The sequence below is a fragment of the Schistocerca nitens genome, chromosome 3, assembly GCF_023898315.1.
Source record: "Schistocerca nitens isolate TAMUIC-IGC-003100 chromosome 3, iqSchNite1.1, whole genome shotgun sequence".
Taxonomy (NCBI): domain Eukaryota; kingdom Metazoa; phylum Arthropoda; class Insecta; order Orthoptera; family Acrididae; genus Schistocerca; species Schistocerca nitens.
Window position 1 is genome coordinate 260005845 of NC_064616.1, and position 21641 is coordinate 260027485.

Below are 21641 nucleotides of genomic sequence, written 5' to 3' on the forward strand. Positions count from 1 at the left end.
AGAAAATGTCACCTGAATAAAATCTGTATTAAAGTGTTTGTTTACGATCATTGTATTAAGTTAGAGCTTCAGAGCGCCTAACGAGGTTGAGTGACCAATGTTCCAGACCTTTCAAAGCTGTAAAGCTCTAGGGAGAAGCTGATAGCTAAACTCGAACCTACATCTCCAATTCACAATTTGGTGTACCATGTGTGGCGGAAAGTACACTGTCCAGTATCATCATTTTTCTTCTCTCATACTTCCTTTACACACAAGCGCGAAAAGTAAATCGAGATTTCCCTGAATTTATTGTCACATTCATTATAAAAGATGCATGTGAAATTAACTAATAGGTCACTTAACATGTATGCTTTTGGAATATTTTCCTGTGACGTACAGCGACTTTCTGCTAACTTTTACAATTGTAATTTCTCGAGAATTTCTGTGACATTTTCACCAGGAATAAATACGTCCTTGGTGGTTCACACAACTGTCCTCTAATAATTCTTCATCTCTTACGTCAGCCTCACTTTGCTATGGTCATATTTTTATGAACAGCCAGAGAAAGCTGACAGACGTTGTTCTGCCTGTGTATATTTATTTACCTCTACATATATAAAAAAATTATTGCCTGTATGTTCGCTAGAATCTATAATTCGTTGTAGAAATCCAGTATTTTTATTGGAGTAAATTGATAAAATTTAGTGTAAGGTGAGTGGAGAGAGAGTATTTTTGATTTTCTGATTTTTTTGTATAGGTTTACAGAATTTTTGGTGTTACTACTCATCTTGGTGCTTTTCGAACCACGCACATACATTGTGAGCCGTATGACTCGTTGTATTGTCCTGCTGGTGGATACCATCGTGCCGAGAAAAACAAACTACATGTTGGGGTGGACATGATTCCAGAGGATAGATTGCCGGCCGCAGTGGCCGTGCGGTTCTAGACTCTTCAGTCCGAAACCGCGCGACTGCTACGGTCGCAGGTTCGAATCCTGCCTCGGGCATGGATGTGTGTGATGTCCTTAGGTTAGTTAGGTTTAAGTAGTTCTAAATTCTACGGGACTGATGACCTCAGATGTTAAGTCCCATAGTGCTCAGAGCCATTTGAATCAGAGGATAGATTCATGCTTGCGTCGATCAAATTTGCCTACCAGAATGATATCACCCAGGGTATGCCACTAAAACATTTCCCAGACCATAACGATTCGACGGTTGTTGCAAGGTGTCTGTTTTCAGACGGTTCACGCCGTACGCACCAACGGCCAGCTGTCCGACGCAGCATAAAACTTGATTCGCCTGAAAAGGCCACCTGTCACCCCTCAGTGGACGCCCAGTGGCTGTATCGGCATGCGAATAGCAGCCTTTGTCGGCGATGAACAGCAGTCAGCATGGGTGCATGAACCAGGCGCCTAATATGGAGACCCGTACGGAACAACTTTCGTTGAACGGTTGTTGAAGAGACACTGTTGGTAGTCCCTTGGTTCATCTGGGCGGTCAGTTGCTCAACAGTTTCAGATCTATTCGCTCGAACACATCTCCACAGCTGTCGTTCTCCCCTGTCCTCTATGGCCCGTGGTGCACCACACTTGCCTGACGCCAGTTTTGGATAGCGCCAGTGTGCGATGCACGGAATACTTCAACCACCGCGGCACGCGAACAATTTACAAACTTAATCGTTTCTGAAGTGTTTCCACCCTTGGCCAAAAAGCCAATGATCATGAGCTTTTGCACGTCAGAGAAATCTCTCCGTTCCCTCATTACCACTACGATTGCAATGTTTTTTTCGGCGTCCCCCAAAAACGCTTTATATACCCTCGACTGCTAATGTGCCACCTGCCGTTTGTGAGTGGGTATTGCACGTTGACGACGAACATAGGCGATCGTCGCATTAATGTGACTAGACAATGTATCTATGACCGAATATTAAACTATTTATTACATTTAAATTTGGACTGTGATTCGTTTTGCAGCAGTATGTGCAGCTATAATCTGTACGTGATAACAGTCCTCTCACAGCCGCGCGGGACTAGCCGTGCGGTCTAGGGCGCTGCAGTCATGGACTGTGCGGCTGGTCCCGGCGGAGGTTCGAGTCCTCCCTGGGGCATGGGTGTGTGTGTTTGTAAGGTTAAGTAGTGTGTAAGCTTAGGGACTGATGACCTTAGCAGTTAAGTCCCATAAGATTTCACATACATTTGAACATTTTTGAGTCCTCTCACACTTGCTTATAGTACCTCTGACATTACTTCCGCTTCTAATAGTATTCTCCACTACAAGAAGTAGATGTCTAACCGCATAGAAACCGCCAGTTCAGCTGTGTATTTATTACGGTAAAACGACAACACCTGTTTTCGTGACAACGAATGTTTTTTCGCAAGGATCAAGAAGTACGGCATCAAAATTCTTTTTCTGAATCTAAAACATTTTACATGTAGTGAACACATGATCGATGCTTGTAGAATCTGTGTTGATTCCTACAGAACTGTTGTTCGGTGCCGGCAGCTGTGGCCGAGAGGTTCTAGGCGCTTCAGTCCGGAACCGCGCTGCTGCTACGGTCACAGGCTCGAATCCCGCCTCGGGCATGGATGTGTGTGATGTCCTTAGGTTAGTTAGGTTTATGTAGTTCTAAGTGTAGGGGACTGATGACCTCAGATGTTAAGTCCCATAGTGCTTAGAGCCATTTTTTGTTGTTCGGTCTCCAATGAGCGTAATACACGAGACCATAGCGTGTGCTCCATAACCCTACAATAAATTCACTTCTTGTAGCTTTGCAATTATGTGTATTTGTGCTGTGACCCCTAAGAAACAGGGTTCACATGTACAATTTTTCAGTCTTATATAACTTTCAGTTGCTCCACAGGTATTTGTTTAATGGCTTTTGGATGAGTGATCAGTTCTTCCATTTAATCTGCATAGTTTCTCATAATTATGTGTTATGATAGACAAGTAACTTTTCTGAATCGCGCAGCTTTGTTCGTTTTTCAAATCACTAATTTCAAACTTGTTTCCACATCTTGACCACTTGCGATGAGTATACTTCAGACCATCATCTAATTATTATGTATTATTTTTCCAGCTTTTGATCATTTTCAAACTCATGTGACCACAAGCTTCTGCTAGATAATGTGTTTTTAATTAGTTTGTAGAAAAGAAGAATCTTTCTACCGGGAAACCGCGGCTAACGAAATAACTTGTCGCCTATGATGGTGTCAGAAACTTACGATGCTACAAACGTATCACGGCAACCATAGGAGCAAGAAACTGGAATATCAAACTAAAAGCTCTGCTAAACTGTCCAAGACGAGTTTGGATTGAAAAGATATTCTATAATATGGAAGGAGTTTTTAAGCAGAAGAACATATCCGGCCTTTAGTTTGGAGTCTGTGACACTACAGCTCTCCTGATAGTGATGGCTAATAAAAGGCTCGCTCAGGGGAAGCATGGTTTTAAAGCAGTCTGCCAGTTCTCATCTGAACTTATCCTGGTGTCATTTCAGGCCAAATCCTTGGCATACCCGTGTAAACACTAAGCCGTTATCGTATCACCAGTACCTTCGCTGTCGAACGGGTGTTCAGCAACAACAGAAAAAAGTGGGAGCAACAAAAGCTGTAGTAATGTAATTTAACGTATACTTGACATGCCGTTTTCCGTGTTCCCATACTATACTGTGTACTACTGAGTCATGACTAATGCATGTTGGCCTGTAAAGCTGTGCATATCGGCATTTAGCTGCCACACATAATTTACACTGAAAGCATCGTAGCAACTGCTTCGAATTTCGGACCGCTACTAATTTTAATTCACGTTATCCTGAACGATCTGCAGTATCTTGTGGAGATCGAGGGCTACGACCAATTTCTTCCATGGCTCTTTAAAAATGAGACACAATCCATTGAGTAGATACGCGACTGTCTAAGGCACGAGTAAACCTCCTCACAAACTAAGAGTTACGCGATTTAACATACTTCTGACCATTCCTGCGTTATTTAGTTTAATACGTGCATATCTTTTTAAGTTAAACGTAGCACCTGTCTTTCTTTCAAAGAGGCACAATGTTTTCTCAGCAGTAAAAGTTCTCTGGTATCACAACCGAAAGACGTGGTGAAGTTGTTAAGGCATTGTGACTGTTCAGGACAGTAAGGGTTCAAAACCTCGTCCATCTAGCCAAATTAATGTTTACATTGGTTTTTCTGAACCACTTAGGACAAAATCCGGGAGAGTGCTTCGAAAAAAGAACGACTGATTTCGACACCGTTCTACCTCAATCCGCACTGATGCTCCATCTCTAATAACCTTGTCGTCGACGTAAAGTTAAACACTAATGCGGACTCGTCTTTAATCATTTAGATGACAAATTCGACATTCCCGGATCATTCACATTTCTCCCTCTCTCTCTCCCATTCTCTCTCTCTCTCTCTCTCTCTCTCTCTCACTCACTCACTCCTTCCTTCTCGTCCTTTTTTTACTGCGACCACCTCCACACCACCACACTCATGCACGCGCACATAGAGAGGGAGGGAAAGAGAGATAAACAGTATTAAGGCAAAGTCAAGACTTCGTTGGCTGCGTATCAGACCACTCAATAATTATAGATAAGTGTTTGCTGAAAATGAAGGTAAGAAAGCGTTAGTAGTAACAGAAGAAACAATTGTCGTTTTAAATAACTCAGTTTTACAGTATTTGTACCTACATAAAGCGAAATGCTAAAGATCTCGAGACGATAAGGTATGTAAACTTCCAACGCCTTCTTCTAGTTTCACAGAAACTGTTGATGTTATGAGTACTAACATACTTCACTTTCTACACCTGGTGTAAACAATAAATGATGATTCCACAGAGGTAACAATAAACAATTCTAATGCGTCCACATCTACCAACCATTGCAATTGTAGCAGATGGTCTCAGAAATTGTTCAGTATGTGGTGTGGGGCCACTTTAATGAGGAAGGTCGAACGATGATTAGGATTTAACATGGCGTCAGCCACAACGGATTGGAGTAAGAAAGCTCGAGTAAGAAAGGATACCAGCTGTATTTATTTATTTTCTTTTGACTCGAATGATCCAGAAATTCGCCTTCAACTATTTACGCAAATTACCGAAAACCCAAGACTGGATGAGAAGACGGGGATTTGAACACCATTCCTTTCGAATACGAGTTCAGTGCAGTAACCAGTGCTCCAACATGCTCGACCCAATATTCCATTTTCTGAATCGAAGCACCTGCATTTACAAATAAATCTCGGAGTAGCCTACCTTATCTCTTGTGTGTGAGGACTTTACTATCACTGCTTCCATTCGGCTGAGGCGAGGTGTTACGCAAGTCCGGGGGAGTGCTGATATGGGCAGATAAATTTTTAATTTTTATAATACCGCGAAATAATATACCACGAAATTAAATTTTTACTGAGAAGTTTAGTGCAACCGTGTAAGAAAATTCTATAGTCGGATAAACTAAATATACCCTGAGAAAAGTGCAGTGCGTTTTAGGACTACTAGGAATGCAGTGTGCTTAGTATTTCCTTCGTAAATCTTTTGTGAGCGCAACATAGCACGTGACACAGTTTGCTTTCAGGCTATAACTCCATTTTATATCGGGCGTGCCACGTGTAGGTGGACTGAAAGGTAAGGAATGACGAGGTTCTCCGCAGAAAAGGCGAGGAAAGGAATACATGGAAAACACTGCCACGAGGAAGGAACAGGACTATAGGACACCTTTTAAGACATCAGGGAAAATGTTCCATGGTACTAGAGGGAGCCATAGAGGATAAAAATTCTAGGGAAGGACAAAGATTGGAATACATACAGCAAACAATTGAAGACGTAGGTTGCAAGTGCTACTCTGAGATGAAAATATTGGCACAGGAGACGAAATCATGGCGGGCCGCGCCAGGCCAGTCAGAAGATTGATGACCAACAAATAAAAAATAAATACAAAAACCACGTGTATGATTCATGAAGCGCTTCTCAATGTCTCGAGTCGCCGACTAAAAAATATTATATTTTCAGCTATATGCTTGTTTCTGAGAGCTGATATATAGTTACACATATTGTTACTGCAGTCTCATGTGAAAGCGAAAATAAACAACATCGGCGGTCTTTTATTTAATCGTTTTTTTAATTTCTCAATGGAAAATGGCAGTTCACCATTAACTGTTTAATATTTATGGTTTTTCTCTAATATGTGTGCTTTGATACCACGAAAAATTTAATCAGCATTTTGTGTGTGTGGCTTTTTTTCATGAACAAGCGGGTTTCATGATAGAAACGCACATCGCGCTACTTGACAAAGTGAATTTAACCCTAGTCAGGGTGGCAAGTACGGTCGTAAAAATCGTAGTTACGAGGTAGCAACAGTGTATGTTGTGATTTTCTTTCTGGCAGAGCGCTAGACGTGAAGCAACAACTGAAGGCTGATCCGCAGTTTGGTTCAGTACACTAATCCTTACACCCTCCGCAACATACATTTACTTTACTTTGTGTGTGAACACGTCTTATCTAAACCACTTCCCATTTGAACTCAGATCCTACCTTTTTTCGTAAGAATCTTATCTACTATGCCCCGTTCGCAACTGCTTTGCCGTCTCTAGGTGATTATTTGTTTAATCTGGCATCTTTAAATAAATCTTAGAATTTATTCACCAATTTTGGGGTCTAGTTATGTTGAACGAAAGCTCCTAGATAATATTTCAATGCATCCTTTACAGTATAGCAGAAATTCTGCTAAACAGCACGTTTACGCACGTCGTAAATGGAACATTTATTGTGAGAACTTTGCTTCATCTGTCATTCAGATGTGATTTCTCCGACACTGCTCCTTATGACTAGAATACTGTGAGAAACACGCACTTTCGTGGGTACACCAAGGTGACCCGAAGTGACTGGTTATGGATGTCACGTGATTCTGTGTAGCATTTTCAGTGATTTGTCCGTACTTTGTCGTCAGGGTGCAATACCTATTTTCGTAGATCATGAATATCCCTTAACAAATGCACAGGACAGTGTATTTGTTGTTTTATCTCGCTGCAAGTATATTATTGTTTTTACAAGCTCTGTTAGTTTATTCATCTATAAAATTTAAAGTATTTTGTACACCCTTATTAAATGTAAAATGTTTATTGAAAAAGCAATACAGATACAGAGAAATGGTGTAATCATTGTGCGTTCCTCTACTTAGTCCCTTAGGATCAATAGAAATCAAATAGTTCCTACGACACATACATACAGACGTTACCATTTCATAAAATAAATTATGTAGTATGGCATCGATTGCACTGAAGTAGGAACATGTATGGCGTCTGGGAGGCGAGTTGCATCAGATATTAGAGCCATACATGAAGCACTGGTCTTCTATACCGCAGCCTACCGTAAAAACGCCACTTAAATGTATGGTGGTAAGTATTGGTTGTCTAGTTGCATTAGAATATCAGTGAGCCAGTTTCAGTTTGTGTGCAAAAAACTGGAAAATTATTGATCTAGAATTAACGCAGTTGTAATGACATGAGGTGTTTGAAGAATAATATCGCTTTGGTAACAGTAGCCGGAACAGAAAGAGCTACTAAATGGAGAAACAATTAAGGCCTTGATAATTTTTGCAGATATATTATAGTTTTTTCTTAAACAAAGAGTTATGTAGTTCTAAAGCTTAATATCTTCCTTGAAGAATTTTGTTTTACATACTAGATTACAAACTAAACGTATGATTGAAATTACAACGGAGTAATTCCAATCTTCATAAATTGACAGTATTATTTTGTGTATTGTTTATTCTGGTTAGCAGTCGATATACACTGCAAATACCCATAAAAATACGATTATTATTTGAATAAATAACAAATAATTACTCAACACTATAAAAACATATCAAGCACTACGTTCTCACAATTCAGTTTTTTCGGGTTTTCAATTTCCTCATTTAATGTTAGCTGAACAAGACAGAAATCCTCTTTATTATACCTGATAATTTGTTCAAAATTATTTTTGTTTCACAATCCATACAATTCGTTTCATTCCGATGATTTCTGCGTTTGTACGCTAGTTATCACTCAGCACTTAAATAATTAGAACATCTCTATATCTCTGTGGCGATATCTGTTCTTCTGCCTTTACCAGGGATGGGGGAGGCGTTGACGCTTTTCGACTTGTGTGCAACATTGAACGGCACACAGTGGTTGTCCCCTCCTTTCCAACAAACAATTCCAGTTATCTTTACACTGTGACTTTCACAGTCATTATATTTTTAAAAATTCTTTGACGAAATGTGCACAGTTTGGGATTACACACGTTGGTGTCAAGCACTTCATTACCACCGTGAGATTGTTGTGCACAGATTAGTTGCCTTTTTCCCAAAACGTTTGAATTATATCCATACAAGTCAGTTGTGTTCTTACCGGGAAATATCACAACGCTGTTACGATCGCTAAAATATCGAACAGATGCGGTAAAGGGTTGTTTAGTCAGACCGCGTTTGCAAAGAGTTTTGGATACAACGCGTCGTGGAGCAGTTACCTGTGCTGCGGCGAGTGCGGCGAAAGCAATGAGGGCCGCGAGTGGGCGCTGCATCTTCCAGGGACGGCGTCTCGGCTTCTGAAGCCGCTCATCGCAGCCGGCATCTCGCCCAGTGATAAGATAACGGAGCCTTACACGTGGCGATAGATGCGTGCTGTGCGTCAGTAAGTAAGGAGGACGTGGCGCATCCGCATGCTTGTGACAGTTTCGCAACCTAACACTGATCGGCTTTCGCCCAGTCTCGAGCACATCTGCAGTGTACTGTTCTTCTTGTGCCAACCCAGGCCTTATGGGGTGTACCGGCCTCACCACCTCTTACTCAACTTCCCCACACTCTTTCGTCCCATGGGATTGTATTCCACCGCTTGTCGAGGGATTCTCTGAGGTGACATTCGCAATAGATGCTTTTTCCAAACCTACTTCCCTTCGATTACTTTTCCAGTTAATGGCTGTACCCCCAGGTTTTTCCATAGTTCTGCATTTCTTATTTTGTCCTCTCTTGTGTAGCCTCTCACAGATCTAAGGTACTTCATTTCTACTGTTTTAAATTATCGTAAGTCTTTTGATCTTAATGTACAACTTTCGCTCCATGTAGTACTGTGGGTGCTGCTAAGACTTTATAACATTTCATTTGCGATTCTCTTCTCGTTTTACTATTTAATGTTCTTATCGTGCCACATAGTTAGTTATTTACATTTGGTATTAACACTAAAGGCCGACTAATGATATCAAAAATGGTGTTTGAACGTGATGGCATAATCGATGGTTTCAATTATAGCTACTCAAAATGAGTTTTGATGACTTTACTGTCAATGACCTAGTCTTCGTCGTTTCTCGAAAGCCAGCAGCCTTTATAAGGTGATAATTCGTAACGGAATTTCTGGAATCACTGTGAGTTTCTTTCTTCTCGTAGATGATATGTCATGCGGCAGTGCGATCTACGAAAATTTTTGTAAGTACAGAAGAATGTATGAAACTAAAGTTGTATCAGGTAAGAATAGGAATGATATCAGTATTTGCTAACGCAAACGGTTGTACATAAATTAGTCTTCATATGTCTGAAAAATTCCATTTTATATAGAGTATCGATCGATCCTGCTGTACACGACGATTTATTTCATTGCCAGAAAGGTATCGCTATAACGCCCGTAATCAGCAACCGTATTTACCGAAGACAAACATATTTTAGAAATAATTTCAGATCAGTCTAATACATCGTCATTATCGAAAAACACAAAAGGGAATAATATAGATGTACAAAAATAATTACAAGTTAGTGTCCCTAACTGTCATATCATCATCTCATTCAAACATATGGAACACATTACGTGCCACCTAACAAGCTGATGTAATGGTACTTCAAAATCCCGTTATTAATTTTTACCACACCATCATCGAAGAACTAAACAGCTAAACTTACGTATGAAGAGAGCACAGGCGCATCACATCGTGAAGAACATACACTCCTGGAAATGGAAAAAAGAACACATTGACACCGGTGTGTCAGACCCACCATACTTGCTCCGGACACTGCGAGAGGGCTGTACAAGCAATGATCACACGCACGGCACAGCGGACACACCAGGAACCGCGGTGTTGGCCGTCGAATGGCGCTAGCTGCGCAGCATTTGTGCACCGCCGCCGTCAGTGTCAGCCAGTTTGCCGTGGCATACGGAGCTCCATCGCAGTCTTTAACACTGGTAGCATGCCGCGACAGCGTGGACGTGACCCGTATGTGCAGTTGACGGACTTTGAGCGAGGGCGTATAGTGGGCATGCGGGAGGCCGGGTGGACGTACCGCCGAATTGCTCAACACGTGGGGCGTGAGGTCTCCACAGTACATCGATGTTGTCGCCAGTGGTCGGCGGAAGGTGCACGTGCCCGTCGACCTGGGACCGGACCGCAGCGACGCACGGATGCACGCCAAGACCGTAGGATCCTACGCAGTGCCGTAGGGGACCGCACCGCCACTTCCCAGCAAATTAGGGACACTGTTGCTCCTGGGGTATCGGTGAGGACCATTCGCAACCGTCTCCATGAAGCTGGGCTACGGTCCCGCACACCGTTAGGCCGTCTTCCGCTCACGCCCCAACATCATGCAGCCCGCCTCCAGTGGTGTCGCGACAGGCGTGAATGGAGGGACGAATGGAGACGTGTCGTCTTCAGCGATGAGAGTCGCTTCTGCCTTGGTGCCAATGATGGTCGTATGCGTGTTTGGCGCCGTGCAGGTGAGCGCCACAATCAGGACTGCATACGACCGAGGCACACAGGGCCAACACCCGGCATCATGGTGTGGGGAGCGATCTCCTACACTGGCCGTACACCACTGGTGATCGTCGAGGGGACACTGAATAGTGCACGGTACTTCCAAACCGTCATCGAACCCATCGTTCTACCATTCCTAGACCGGCAAGGGAACTTGCTGTTCCAACAGGACAATGCACGTCCGCATGTATCCCGTGCCACCCAACGTGCTCTAGAAGGTGTAAGTCAACTACCCTGGCCAGCAAGATCTCCGGATCTGTCCCCCATTGAGCATGTTTGGGACTGGATGAAGCGTCGTCTCACGCGGTCTGCACGTCCAGCACGAACGCTGGTCCAACTGAGGCGCCAGATGGAAATGGCATGGCAAGCCGTTCCACAGGACTACATCCAGCATCTCTACGATCGTCTCCATGGGAGAATAGCAGCCTGCATTGCTGCGAAAGGTGGATATACACTGTACTAGTGCCGACATTGTGCATGCTCTGTTGCCTGTGTCTATGTGCCTGTGGTTCTGTCAGTGTGATCATGTGATGTATCTGACCCCAGGAATGTGTCAATAAAGTTTCCCCTTCCTGGGACAATGAATTCACGGTGTTCTTATTTCAATTTCCAGGAGTGTATATGTAGGTGTGATGCATTATGGAAGCTAAAGTAAGAAAACTTAACTTACGTGTGATTATATCTGCACTCTGCTTGCCTCTATAATGAGGATCACTGATTACGAGCGATAGTCCGATAATCGTGCTACAGTCAAATAAATTATTGTTGTATGCAGCAGCACTGGTCGCTTCTTTACCGAGAGTAACATTTTTCATACTCCTTGTTACATTTCCCACTTTCTGAACAGAGGGAGTACGGAGAATAACGGCACGAAACTCTGACTAGATTCTCAAAACAAACACATTTAGACCACTTGCGTTTCTATAAGCTGATAGACCGCTGCGAAAGCAATGTCGTTGACGAGTCAGTTGGCCAGTTCAGATTCCCTGTATCGCGCAATTACATGTAGCAACAGATGAGTATCGATGGAATCATATAAGAAAAATTAGTCAAGGTCTCTATGTGCTTCACATAGCAATTTTTATCTTAATTGTTCTGTCTTTTTCGTCATTCTGTATCCAAGGACATTTAGCTTTCATAAGAGACTTTATCTTTAATTGATACGCGTCGACTGATAGGCACTCCATTCACAGACTGCAGATTCGCGAAAGATTTAATGAGCTTCTATATACTTCTAGGACACAAGATACTTTATGAATGTCTATGGATCAAAACTGTTTGTGTAATAAACATGTTTTTGTCAGCACCTCTTGATGGTGAACCACGACATTTTTCAAATCTCTAGGATCTTTAGAATTATTTTATATCGTGTGGTTCGAGATGTCGTGGCTTTCATGAAAATAGAGAGCGGTCCTGACGGACTGGGTATTCATTTGATCACGGAAGTCTAACAACGTTCGCCGGCAAACACAATTATTAAATCCCTAAAACTCTAGTCACTGGTTGACGTCTAAAGGAACAGCCTACATACAGTTCGACGAAAATATAGACATCACCTATGTGTTCAGAAGTACATATATTTATTTATTTGTTTATTGCTGCACTTGATTCTAGAACTCGTCGGCTTATTTACCTAATATGTACTAAGGATAATGGAAATTGAAACAACCAGATACAATAGCCCGAATGGCTCCAAACTTGAGGGATGTGTAGAAGAGTGAATGAGAAACAAGTGATTAAGCTTGCAAAGAGAAGGCGTTCGCGTAGCGGCAGCGACCTCTCTTCTCTGACCGGAAAGGTTAATGTAAGCTATTTTCAGTCAGTGAAGAGCTGTCATAATTAGAGGCAACATGAATGGGAAGGCCAAAATTTCTCGTAAATGCTACAACACCGGTGTGTGTAAAGAACCAGTAGAATGAAGTGTGCCTTGTATGGCGACTGGTGTATACTGAATTATTCCACGTGACCACCACTTTGCTAATCGACCCTGGACCACTACAACATGTGTCTGCACTGAAGGTCCGAAATGGTCATGTAGGTCGGCTTATTTATCCGTAAGGCATACACGCTTGAGTCTGCGATGGGTACGTAAATGACGTCACTGACGTGCTGAATGATAACGTGTAGTTATTTCAAACGAGCCTAGATTGAATCTGTACTATCGTGATAGCGTCGTTTGTTTTAGAAGCTACAATGATGAACGCATCCAGGTAGTATGCGTTGTTAAACGGCATAGCGCACTGGAGGTAAATGCAGATGGTGAGGGCCACCATCGTACAGGAAACAGGATCTGATCAGAGGTCTCTGATTCGGAGAGAAGTGGAAGATTAAACAAGAGGTCCCGTCAATTTTTTGACGGCCTAGACCGTGGATTCCTCGACCTGGTCTACATGGTACCCTGCACAGATCAGACGTTTACTATTCACTCAGCTAAAAGAGCACGTGTGAAATACATACAGGTCATTTTTCTTATGGTTCGCAAAGCTCAGAAATCCCGAGACAAAAATCGGCATCTCATAGACTAACATCTCATTATAACCGGTCAGATAACAAGCATGAGGAATGAAGATACTTGTATTCTGTTGCTAAATGCTGGCGTCTTCCCGGTGTATCACTAGGAACTGAGCGTTGAATGTAATTCGCTGCTAGCAGTAGTGAAATTTTCAGAATCAAATAGAACATATGTGAGAAAGATAGGTTAGGCTCCTTAAGTAGTGGGGGTGCTTGAGGCAATAAGATGGACCATCAGATCTAGCCAGTTCGAAAACACATACCACTATCAACTATTATGGACAAGAGTAATCAGCGGCAGAGACTTAGCCCGTTTATTTCCTAGTCATACCGCATCAGTAAAGGAAACAAAAGAAAAATTCGGAGTAGGTATTAAAATCCATGAAGAAGAAATAAAAACTTTGAGGTTCGCCGATGACATTGTAATTCTGACAGAGACAGCAAAGGACTTACTTGGAAGAGTAGTTGAACGGAATGGACAGTGTCTTGAAAGGAAGATATAAGATGAACATCAAAAAAAGCAAAACGAGGATAATGGAATGTAGTCAAATTAAATCGGGTGATGCTGAGGGGATTAGATTAGGAAATGAGACACTTAAAGTAGTAAAGGAGTTTTGCTATTTAGGGATTAAAATAATTGATGATGGTCGAAGTGGAGAGGATATAAAATGTAGACTGGCAATGGCAAGGAAATCGTTTCTGTAGAAGAGAAATTTGTTAACATCGAGTATAGATTTAAGTGTCAGGAACTCGTTTCTGAAAGTATTTGTATGGAGTTTAGCTATGTATGGAAGTGAAACATGGACGATAAATAGTTTGGACAAGAAGAGAATAGAAGCTTACGAAATGTGGTGCTACAGAAGAATGCTGAAGATTAGATGGGTAGATCACATAACTAATGAGAAGGTATTGAATAGAATTGGGGAGAAGAGGAGTTTGTGGCACAACTTGACGAGAAGAAGGGACCAGTTGGTAGGACATGTTCTGAGGCATCAGGGGATCACAAATTTAGCACTGGAGGGCAGCGTGGAGGGTAAAAATCGTAGAGGGAGACCAAGAGATGAATACACTAAGCAGATTCAGAAGGATGTAGGTTGCAGTAAGTACTGAGAGATGAAGAAGCTTGCACAGGATAGAGTAGCATGGAGAGCTGCATCAAACCGGTCTCAGGACTGAAGACCACAATAACAACAACAACAACAACCGTATCAGTAGGGGATGACTTTGGTTTCTTGAAGGAATTTATTTTCCCGCGTTAGCTGTTCTTTTGTTATGAAATAATCACTTCACTTCATTACGTAGCATTCCATTTGATTTCCAGACGCTGACAACGCCATGTGTGTTTTCACTTTAATAGTTACATTCACGTATTTTGATGTGTTGTATGCTGGTTCAATGACAAACCCGCATAAGGGTAGCACTTTTTCCATTTTAAGTGTGCAACTCAAGGTTTTATATGGAAGAGGCCATACCTATGCAGTTTGATAAAATTTAAATTCAAACCACCTCTCCTACTGACATTAGGAAAATAATAAATTCACTCAAAAGCAAAATCTCGTACGCAGCGGATGGCATTTTCAACAGAGCACTAAAAACTTGTTTCCAACAGATAGCAGGGTTCTCAGCCACATATATACAGGGTGTTTCAAAAATGACCGGTATATTTGAAACGGCAATAAAAACTAAACGAGCAGCGATAGAAATACACAGTTTGTTGCAATATGCTTGGGACAACAGTACATTTTCAGGCAGACAAACTTTCGAAATTACAGTAGTTACAATTTTCAACAACAGATGGCGCTGCGGTCTGGGAAACTCTATAGTACGATATTTTCCACATATCCACCATGCGTAGCAATAATATGGCGTAGTCTCTGAATGAAATTACTCAGCTCGCCCTATTTGTCCAAGAAATTCACAGTGCCGTAGACACTGGCGAGCAGATTGATGCCGTATTCCTGGACTTCAGGAAGGCATTTGATACGGTTCCGCACTTACGTTTAGTGAAAAAAATACGAGCTTACGGAATATCAGACCAGGTTTGTGATTGGATTCAGGATTTCCTAGAAGAAAGAACACAACATGTCATTCTTAACGGTTCAAAATCTGCAGATGTAGAGGTAATTTCGGGAGTACCGCAAGGAAGCGTGATAGGACCTTTATTGTTTACAATATACATAAATGACTTAGTTGACAACATCGGTAGCTCCGTAAGGCTATTTGCAGATGACACGGTTGTCTAAAAGAAAGTAGCAACATCAGAAGACTCGTACGTACTCCAGGAAGACCTGCAGAGGATTAATGAATGGTGCGACAGCTGGCAGCTTTCCCTAAACGTAGATAAATGTAATATAATGCGCATACATAGGGGCAGTAATCCATTCCAGTACGATTATGCCATAGGTGGTAAATCATTGGAAGCGGTAACGACCGTAAAATACTTAGGAGTTACTATCCGGAGCGATCTGAAGTGGAATGATCACATAAAACAAATAGTGGGAAAAGCAGGCGCCAGGTTGAGATTCATAGGAAGAATTCTAAGAAAATGTGACTCATCGACGAAAGAAGTAGCTTACAAAACGCTTGTTCGTCCGATTCTTGAGTATTGCTCATCAGTATGGGACCCTTACCAGGTTGGATTAATAGAAGAGATAGACATGATCCAGCGAAAAGCAGCGCGATTCGTCATGGGGACATTTAGTCAGCGCGAGAGCGTTACGGAGATGCTGAACAAGCTCCAGTGGCGGACGCTTCAAGAAAGGCGTTACGCAATACGGAGAGGTTTATTATCGAAATTACGAGAGAGCACATTCCGGGAAGAGATGGGCAACATATTACTACCGCCCACATATATCTCGCGTAATGATCACAACGAAAAGATCCGAGAAATTAGAGCAAATACGGAGACTTACAAGCAGTCGTTCTTCCCACGCACAATTCGTGAATGGAACAGGGAAGGGGGATCAGATAGTGGTACAATAAGTACCCTCCGCCACAGACCGTAAGGTGGCTCGCGGAGTATAGATGTAGATGTAGATGTAGATGAAACCTTTGACAACGTGTCTGGCGGAATGGCTTCACATGCAGATGAGATGTACTGCTTCAGCTGTTCAATTGTTTCTGGATTCTGGCGGTACACCTTGTCTTTAAAGTGTCCCCACAGAAAGAAGTCACAGGGGTTGCCGGCCGCGGTGGTCTAGCGGCTCTGGCGCTGCAGTCCGGAACCGCGGGACTGATACGGTCGCAGGTTCGAATCCTGCCTCGGGCATGGATGTGTGTGATGTCCTTAGGTTAGTTAGGTTTAAGTAGTTCTAAGTTCTAGGGGACTTATGACCTAAGATGTTGAGTCCCATAGTGCTCAGAGCCATTTGAACCATTTCACAGGGGTTCATGTCTGGCGAATAGGGAGGCCAATCCACGCCGCCTCCTGTATGTTTTCGGATAGCCCAAAGCAATCACACGATCATCGAAATATTCATTCAGGAAATTAAAGACGTCGGCCGTGCGATGTGGCCGGGCACCATCTTGCATAAACCACGAGGTGTTCGCAGTGTCGTCTAAGGCAGTTTGTACCGCCACAAATTCACGAAGAATGTCCAGATAGCGTGATGCAGTAATCGTTTCGGATCTGAAAAATGGGCCAATGATTCCTTTGGAAGACATGGCGGCCCAGACCAGTACTTTTTGAGGATGCAGGGACGATGGGACTGCAACATGGGGCTTTTCGGTTCCCCATATGCGCCAGTTCTGTTTATTGACGAAGCCGTCCAGATAAAAATAAGCTTCGTCAGTAAACCAAATGCTGCCCACATGCATATCGCCGTCATCAATCCTGTGCACTATATCGTTAGCGAATGTCTCTCGTGCAGCAATGGTAGCGGCGCTGAGGGGTTGCCGCGTTTGAATTTTGTATGGATAGAGGTGTAAACTCTGGCGCATGAGACGATACGTGGACGTTGGCGTCATTTGGACCGCAGCTGCAACACGGCGAACGGAAACCCGAGGCCGCTGTTGGATCACCTGCTGCACTAGCTGCGCGTTGCCCTCTGTGGTTGCCGTACGCGGTCGCCCTACCTTTCCAGCACGTTCATCCGTCACGTTCCCAGTCCGTTGAAATTTTTCAAACAGATCCTTTATTGTATCGCTTTTCGGTCCTTTGGTTACATTAAACCTCCGTTGAAAACTTCGTCTTGTTGCAACAACACTGTGTTCTAGGCGGTGGAATTCCAACACCAGAAAAATCCTCTGTTCTAAGGAATAAACCATGTTGTCTACAGCACACTTGCACGTTGTGAACAGCACACGCTTACAGCAGAAAGACGACGTACAGAATGGCGCACCCACAGACTGCGTTGTCTTCTATATCTTTCACATCACTTGCAGCGCCATCTGTTGTTGAAAATTGTAACTACTGTAATTTCGAAAGTTTGTCCGCCTGAAAATGTACTGTTGTCCCAAGCATATTGCAACGAACGCTGTATTTCTATCGCTGCTCGTTTAGTTTTTATTGCCGTTTCAAATATACCGGTCATTTTTGAAACACCCTGTAGTAGCTCATTGAAACAGGGGGATAGGTCTGATGCTAACAACTACCCCCCAGCCTCACTTCCGACAGCTTTAGCCTAAATTCTTGAAAAATAACGTATTCAAGAGTAGCTTCACATATTTGTAAAAGTGAAGTACTAACAAAATGTCAGTTTTCTTTTCAGAATGGCTTTTCAACAGAAAATGCTACATTTGCATCCACTTACCAAATATTAAATGCTCTGAATAACCGAACATCAGCCACTGGTATTTTCTGTGATATATCAAAGGCTTTTAGCCGGCCGCTGTCACCGAGCGGTTCTAGGCGCTTCAGCCCGGAACCGCGCTGCTGCTACGGTCGCAGTTTCGAATCCTTCCTCGGACGTGGATGTGTGTGATGTCCTTAGGTTAGTTAGGTTTAAGTAGTTCTAAATCTAGGGGACTGATGACCTCAGATGTTAAGTCCCATAGTGCTTAGAGCCATTTGAACCATTTTTTATCAAAGGCTTTTGATTGTGTGACTCATGAAATTCTTCTAGATAAGCTTAAAAATTGTGGTATGAGTGGAACAGTGCACAAATGGTTTACTTTATATTTAACTGGAAGAATGCAGAACGTCGAAATTGACAGGACAAATAGTCGGCAAAAATCAGTAGAGTCCTCTAACGGCAAAGGTGTCAAGAATGGTGTCCCACAGGGTTCAGTCTAGTGTCCATTATTGTTCTTAATATAATATTAATGACTTACCCCTCTATATTCATGAAGATGGAAAGCAAGTTCTTTTTGTTGATGATACAAGTATAGTGATCACACCCAGCAAACAAGAATTAGCTGAGAAATTGTAAATAATGTCTTTCACAAAATTATTAAGTGGTTCTCTGCAAATGGACTCTCACTAAATTTTGAGAAAACAGTAAATGCCATAACACCATTGATAAATATAGACTTTGAACAGAAGTCTGTTGCTAAGGCAGAATATTCAAAATTTCTGGCTGTGTGCATTGATGAGAAATTGAATTGGAAGAAACATGTTGATAACCTGCTGAGAAGTTTGAGTATGGCTACTTATGCTATCGTGGTTATTGAAAATTTTAGTGATAAACGTATCAGTAAATTAGCCAACTACGACTGTTTTTATTCATTGCTTTCATTTGGAATCGTATTTTGAGGTAATTCATGATTAAGAGAAAAATTATTCATTGCACAAAATCGTGTAATCAGAAGAACAGCTAGAGCCCGCCCAGGATCACCCTTCAGACATTTGTTTAAAGAACTAGAAATATTCACAGTACCTTCACAGTACATATATTCACTTATGAAATTTGTTACTAATAACCCATCCTAATTCAAAAATAATGGGAAATTGCATAGTTACAATATTAGAAGGGAGGCTGAGCTTCACTATTCTGGGTTAAAACTGACTTTGGCACTAAAATGGGGGACTTATACTGCCACCAAAGTCTTTGCTCATTTACGAACTAGCATTAAAAGTCTGACAGACAGTCAACTAGCATTTAAAGACAAATTATAAGAATTTCTGAATGACAACTCCTTCTACTCAGTAGATGAATTTTTAGATATGAAGTATTAATTGTGAAAAAAAGGTCATGTATGGAATCGTTATGTTAAACTGACATGTTCCACGTCATTACGAAATGTCGTATTCATGGAACAAATATGAATGTAATATAATGTAATGTAATTCTAATGCTTGAAGTTTAGTACTGTTATATCGGCAAACACAACTAGTATAACTGTTATGGAAATCTGTGAATCAGTTATATATTTGGCCTCCAATTAGATATTTTTACGATTTTTGCCGATTTTAATAATTTAATAAACCTGACATGCATTTCGCAGCTCTATTACTAGTCATTGCATGCGAATGACGTGCTTTTTCTAAATGCAAGCGTTTTTCTATGCTGGTGTGTAATTCAGCAAGCTCATATTATGTTTTCAAATTAATCAAGAAAACAGTGCTATAGTGAACCTTCCATTAACATTTTTTTAGTGGTGAATGCTCCTGCAGACGACTATTAAAGCTGGTTTGTGCTAAAAGACTACTTGAAAATTTCAATCTGAGCAAATGATATTCATACAGCCTAACTGAGAACATATGCAGTTCACACATAACCCTTAACTGGAGCAGTCCAACTCGAGAGGACCCGTTACTTTGATTATAAAACATAGATTCCTTACCATAACCAGTAGCGCCAATATTTCTGATACTGACAATACGTCAAGTCAATGTATTGACAACATTATTGAATGTGTGAGAATCCCATTATAGGAAAATAAACTCTGTGGAAGACGCGGAAAGCTGTTGGCGACTTTCTTATGTCACCAGCTTTGCCGTCCCTCAGATGACACAAAAAGCCCTGTCCTTTGCTTTAAATATAAGTGAGCAACCACATGTGTCCTTTTCCGATCCCACAGAGAGGAAGTCCCTGATATTTCCTATATTTCTGGGACGTAGGTTACCTGCTTAAAGCCGCCTACGGAGGCAATTAGCATCGCAACATTACAGACTAAATTGTACGTAATGGGGCATTTCACCAGGTTAATGGCCTCCCTCTCTCCCCTGCCAGTGATTCTAGATTAGAGGAAAACCTGCTTCTTTTCTCCGGGCGGCAAGTTGTTTTTTTGCGCGCGAGACGGCGGGAATGAATGGGTGCGGGTAGCGGCAGCGGTGGCGTTAGTATTTCATTAGCGATACCTGGCCGCGCCGGCGCCTACCTGCGCCCATTCAGCCGGTCTGGTCCCTCTGTCGCCAGCCGCAGCTTGGCCGCGCGCCTCTGTTTACTTCTCACCGGCCAAACAACTCGCAGCCGACCAAAAGGACGGTCGTCTTATGCCAAGACACCGGATGTATCTAGGTATTCACCAGAAATTACATCCCATGTTTGTTCGTACTTCAGTCTCAAGTAGTGGAGTTTGTTACGAGAATCATACACCAGCCTGTGATTTTATCCTGTACGTAAAATCCTAAGCCATATCGCATCCGGCAAGAACAGTGACACAATTCAAAAATGCATTGCTTGAGAAAAATAGACTTAAATAATTCCATAAAACTTATACTGAAGAAGTTTACCTCTCACCGGCCAAACAACTCGCAGGCGTCGTAAAGGACGGGCGTCTTAGGCCAGAAATTACATTCCCTGTTTTCTCATAGCTCAGTCTCAAGTGTATTACGAGAATGATACACCAGCCTTTGATTTTATAAGAACTTTCAGCATTGCAGCGCGTCAAAATCGTACTTATCGAAATAATTATGAAAAATCCGCCTCAATTGCACAAACTACCTGGTATTTACCTAGGTTTCAGCGTGGGTAACAACGCCTTCTTCAGAACAAATTTTTGTTCTGAAGACATCCTTTAATTAACAAACAAATCCTTTAATTAACAACAAATATATAATTATTTCTTTGATTTTATCCTGTACGGAAAATCCTAAGCCATATCGAATCCGACAAGAACAATGACACAAGTCAAAAATGCATTGATTGAAAAAAATAGACTTAAATAATTCCATAAAACTTATACTGAAGTATTATAAGCGTCCTTAAAATTTCAAGTAACCAATTATGTCAGTAAACTTCATTATAATCTATACAAGAGTAATATGGACATGTGGCTCTATTCTCGCCGAATGTGATGTGTCTTCTCGACTTCCTATATTTTTGTTTTGTTTTGGTTATGACCTCACATCCCATACTTTTGCCAGTTTTCCTATATACGACATTCGAACCTCCACCAGGCAAAATTAGTTCTTGAGGTAAAATAAAAAATGGAAAACAAGTTGAAATTGTTGTATAAGAAAAATACAAAATGCAAAGGCGTAATTTATGGAAATTAATA

General features: G+C 41.9%; 1 protein-coding gene across 1 annotated transcript in view; it reads right to left on the reverse strand.

Annotated features, from left to right (window-relative positions):
* The window catches only part of LOC126249568 (uncharacterized), a 36003-nt gene extending 27454 nt beyond the window's left edge, over nucleotides 1-8549 (reverse strand). The window contains exon 1 of the mRNA XM_049951231.1: nucleotides 8484-8549. Coding sequence (XP_049807188.1) covers nucleotides 8484-8537 — 54 coding nt within the window. The 5' untranslated portion in view covers nucleotides 8538-8549. The remainder of the gene's footprint in view (nucleotides 1-8483) is intronic.
* Between the last annotated feature and the right edge of the window lie 13092 nt (nucleotides 8550-21641).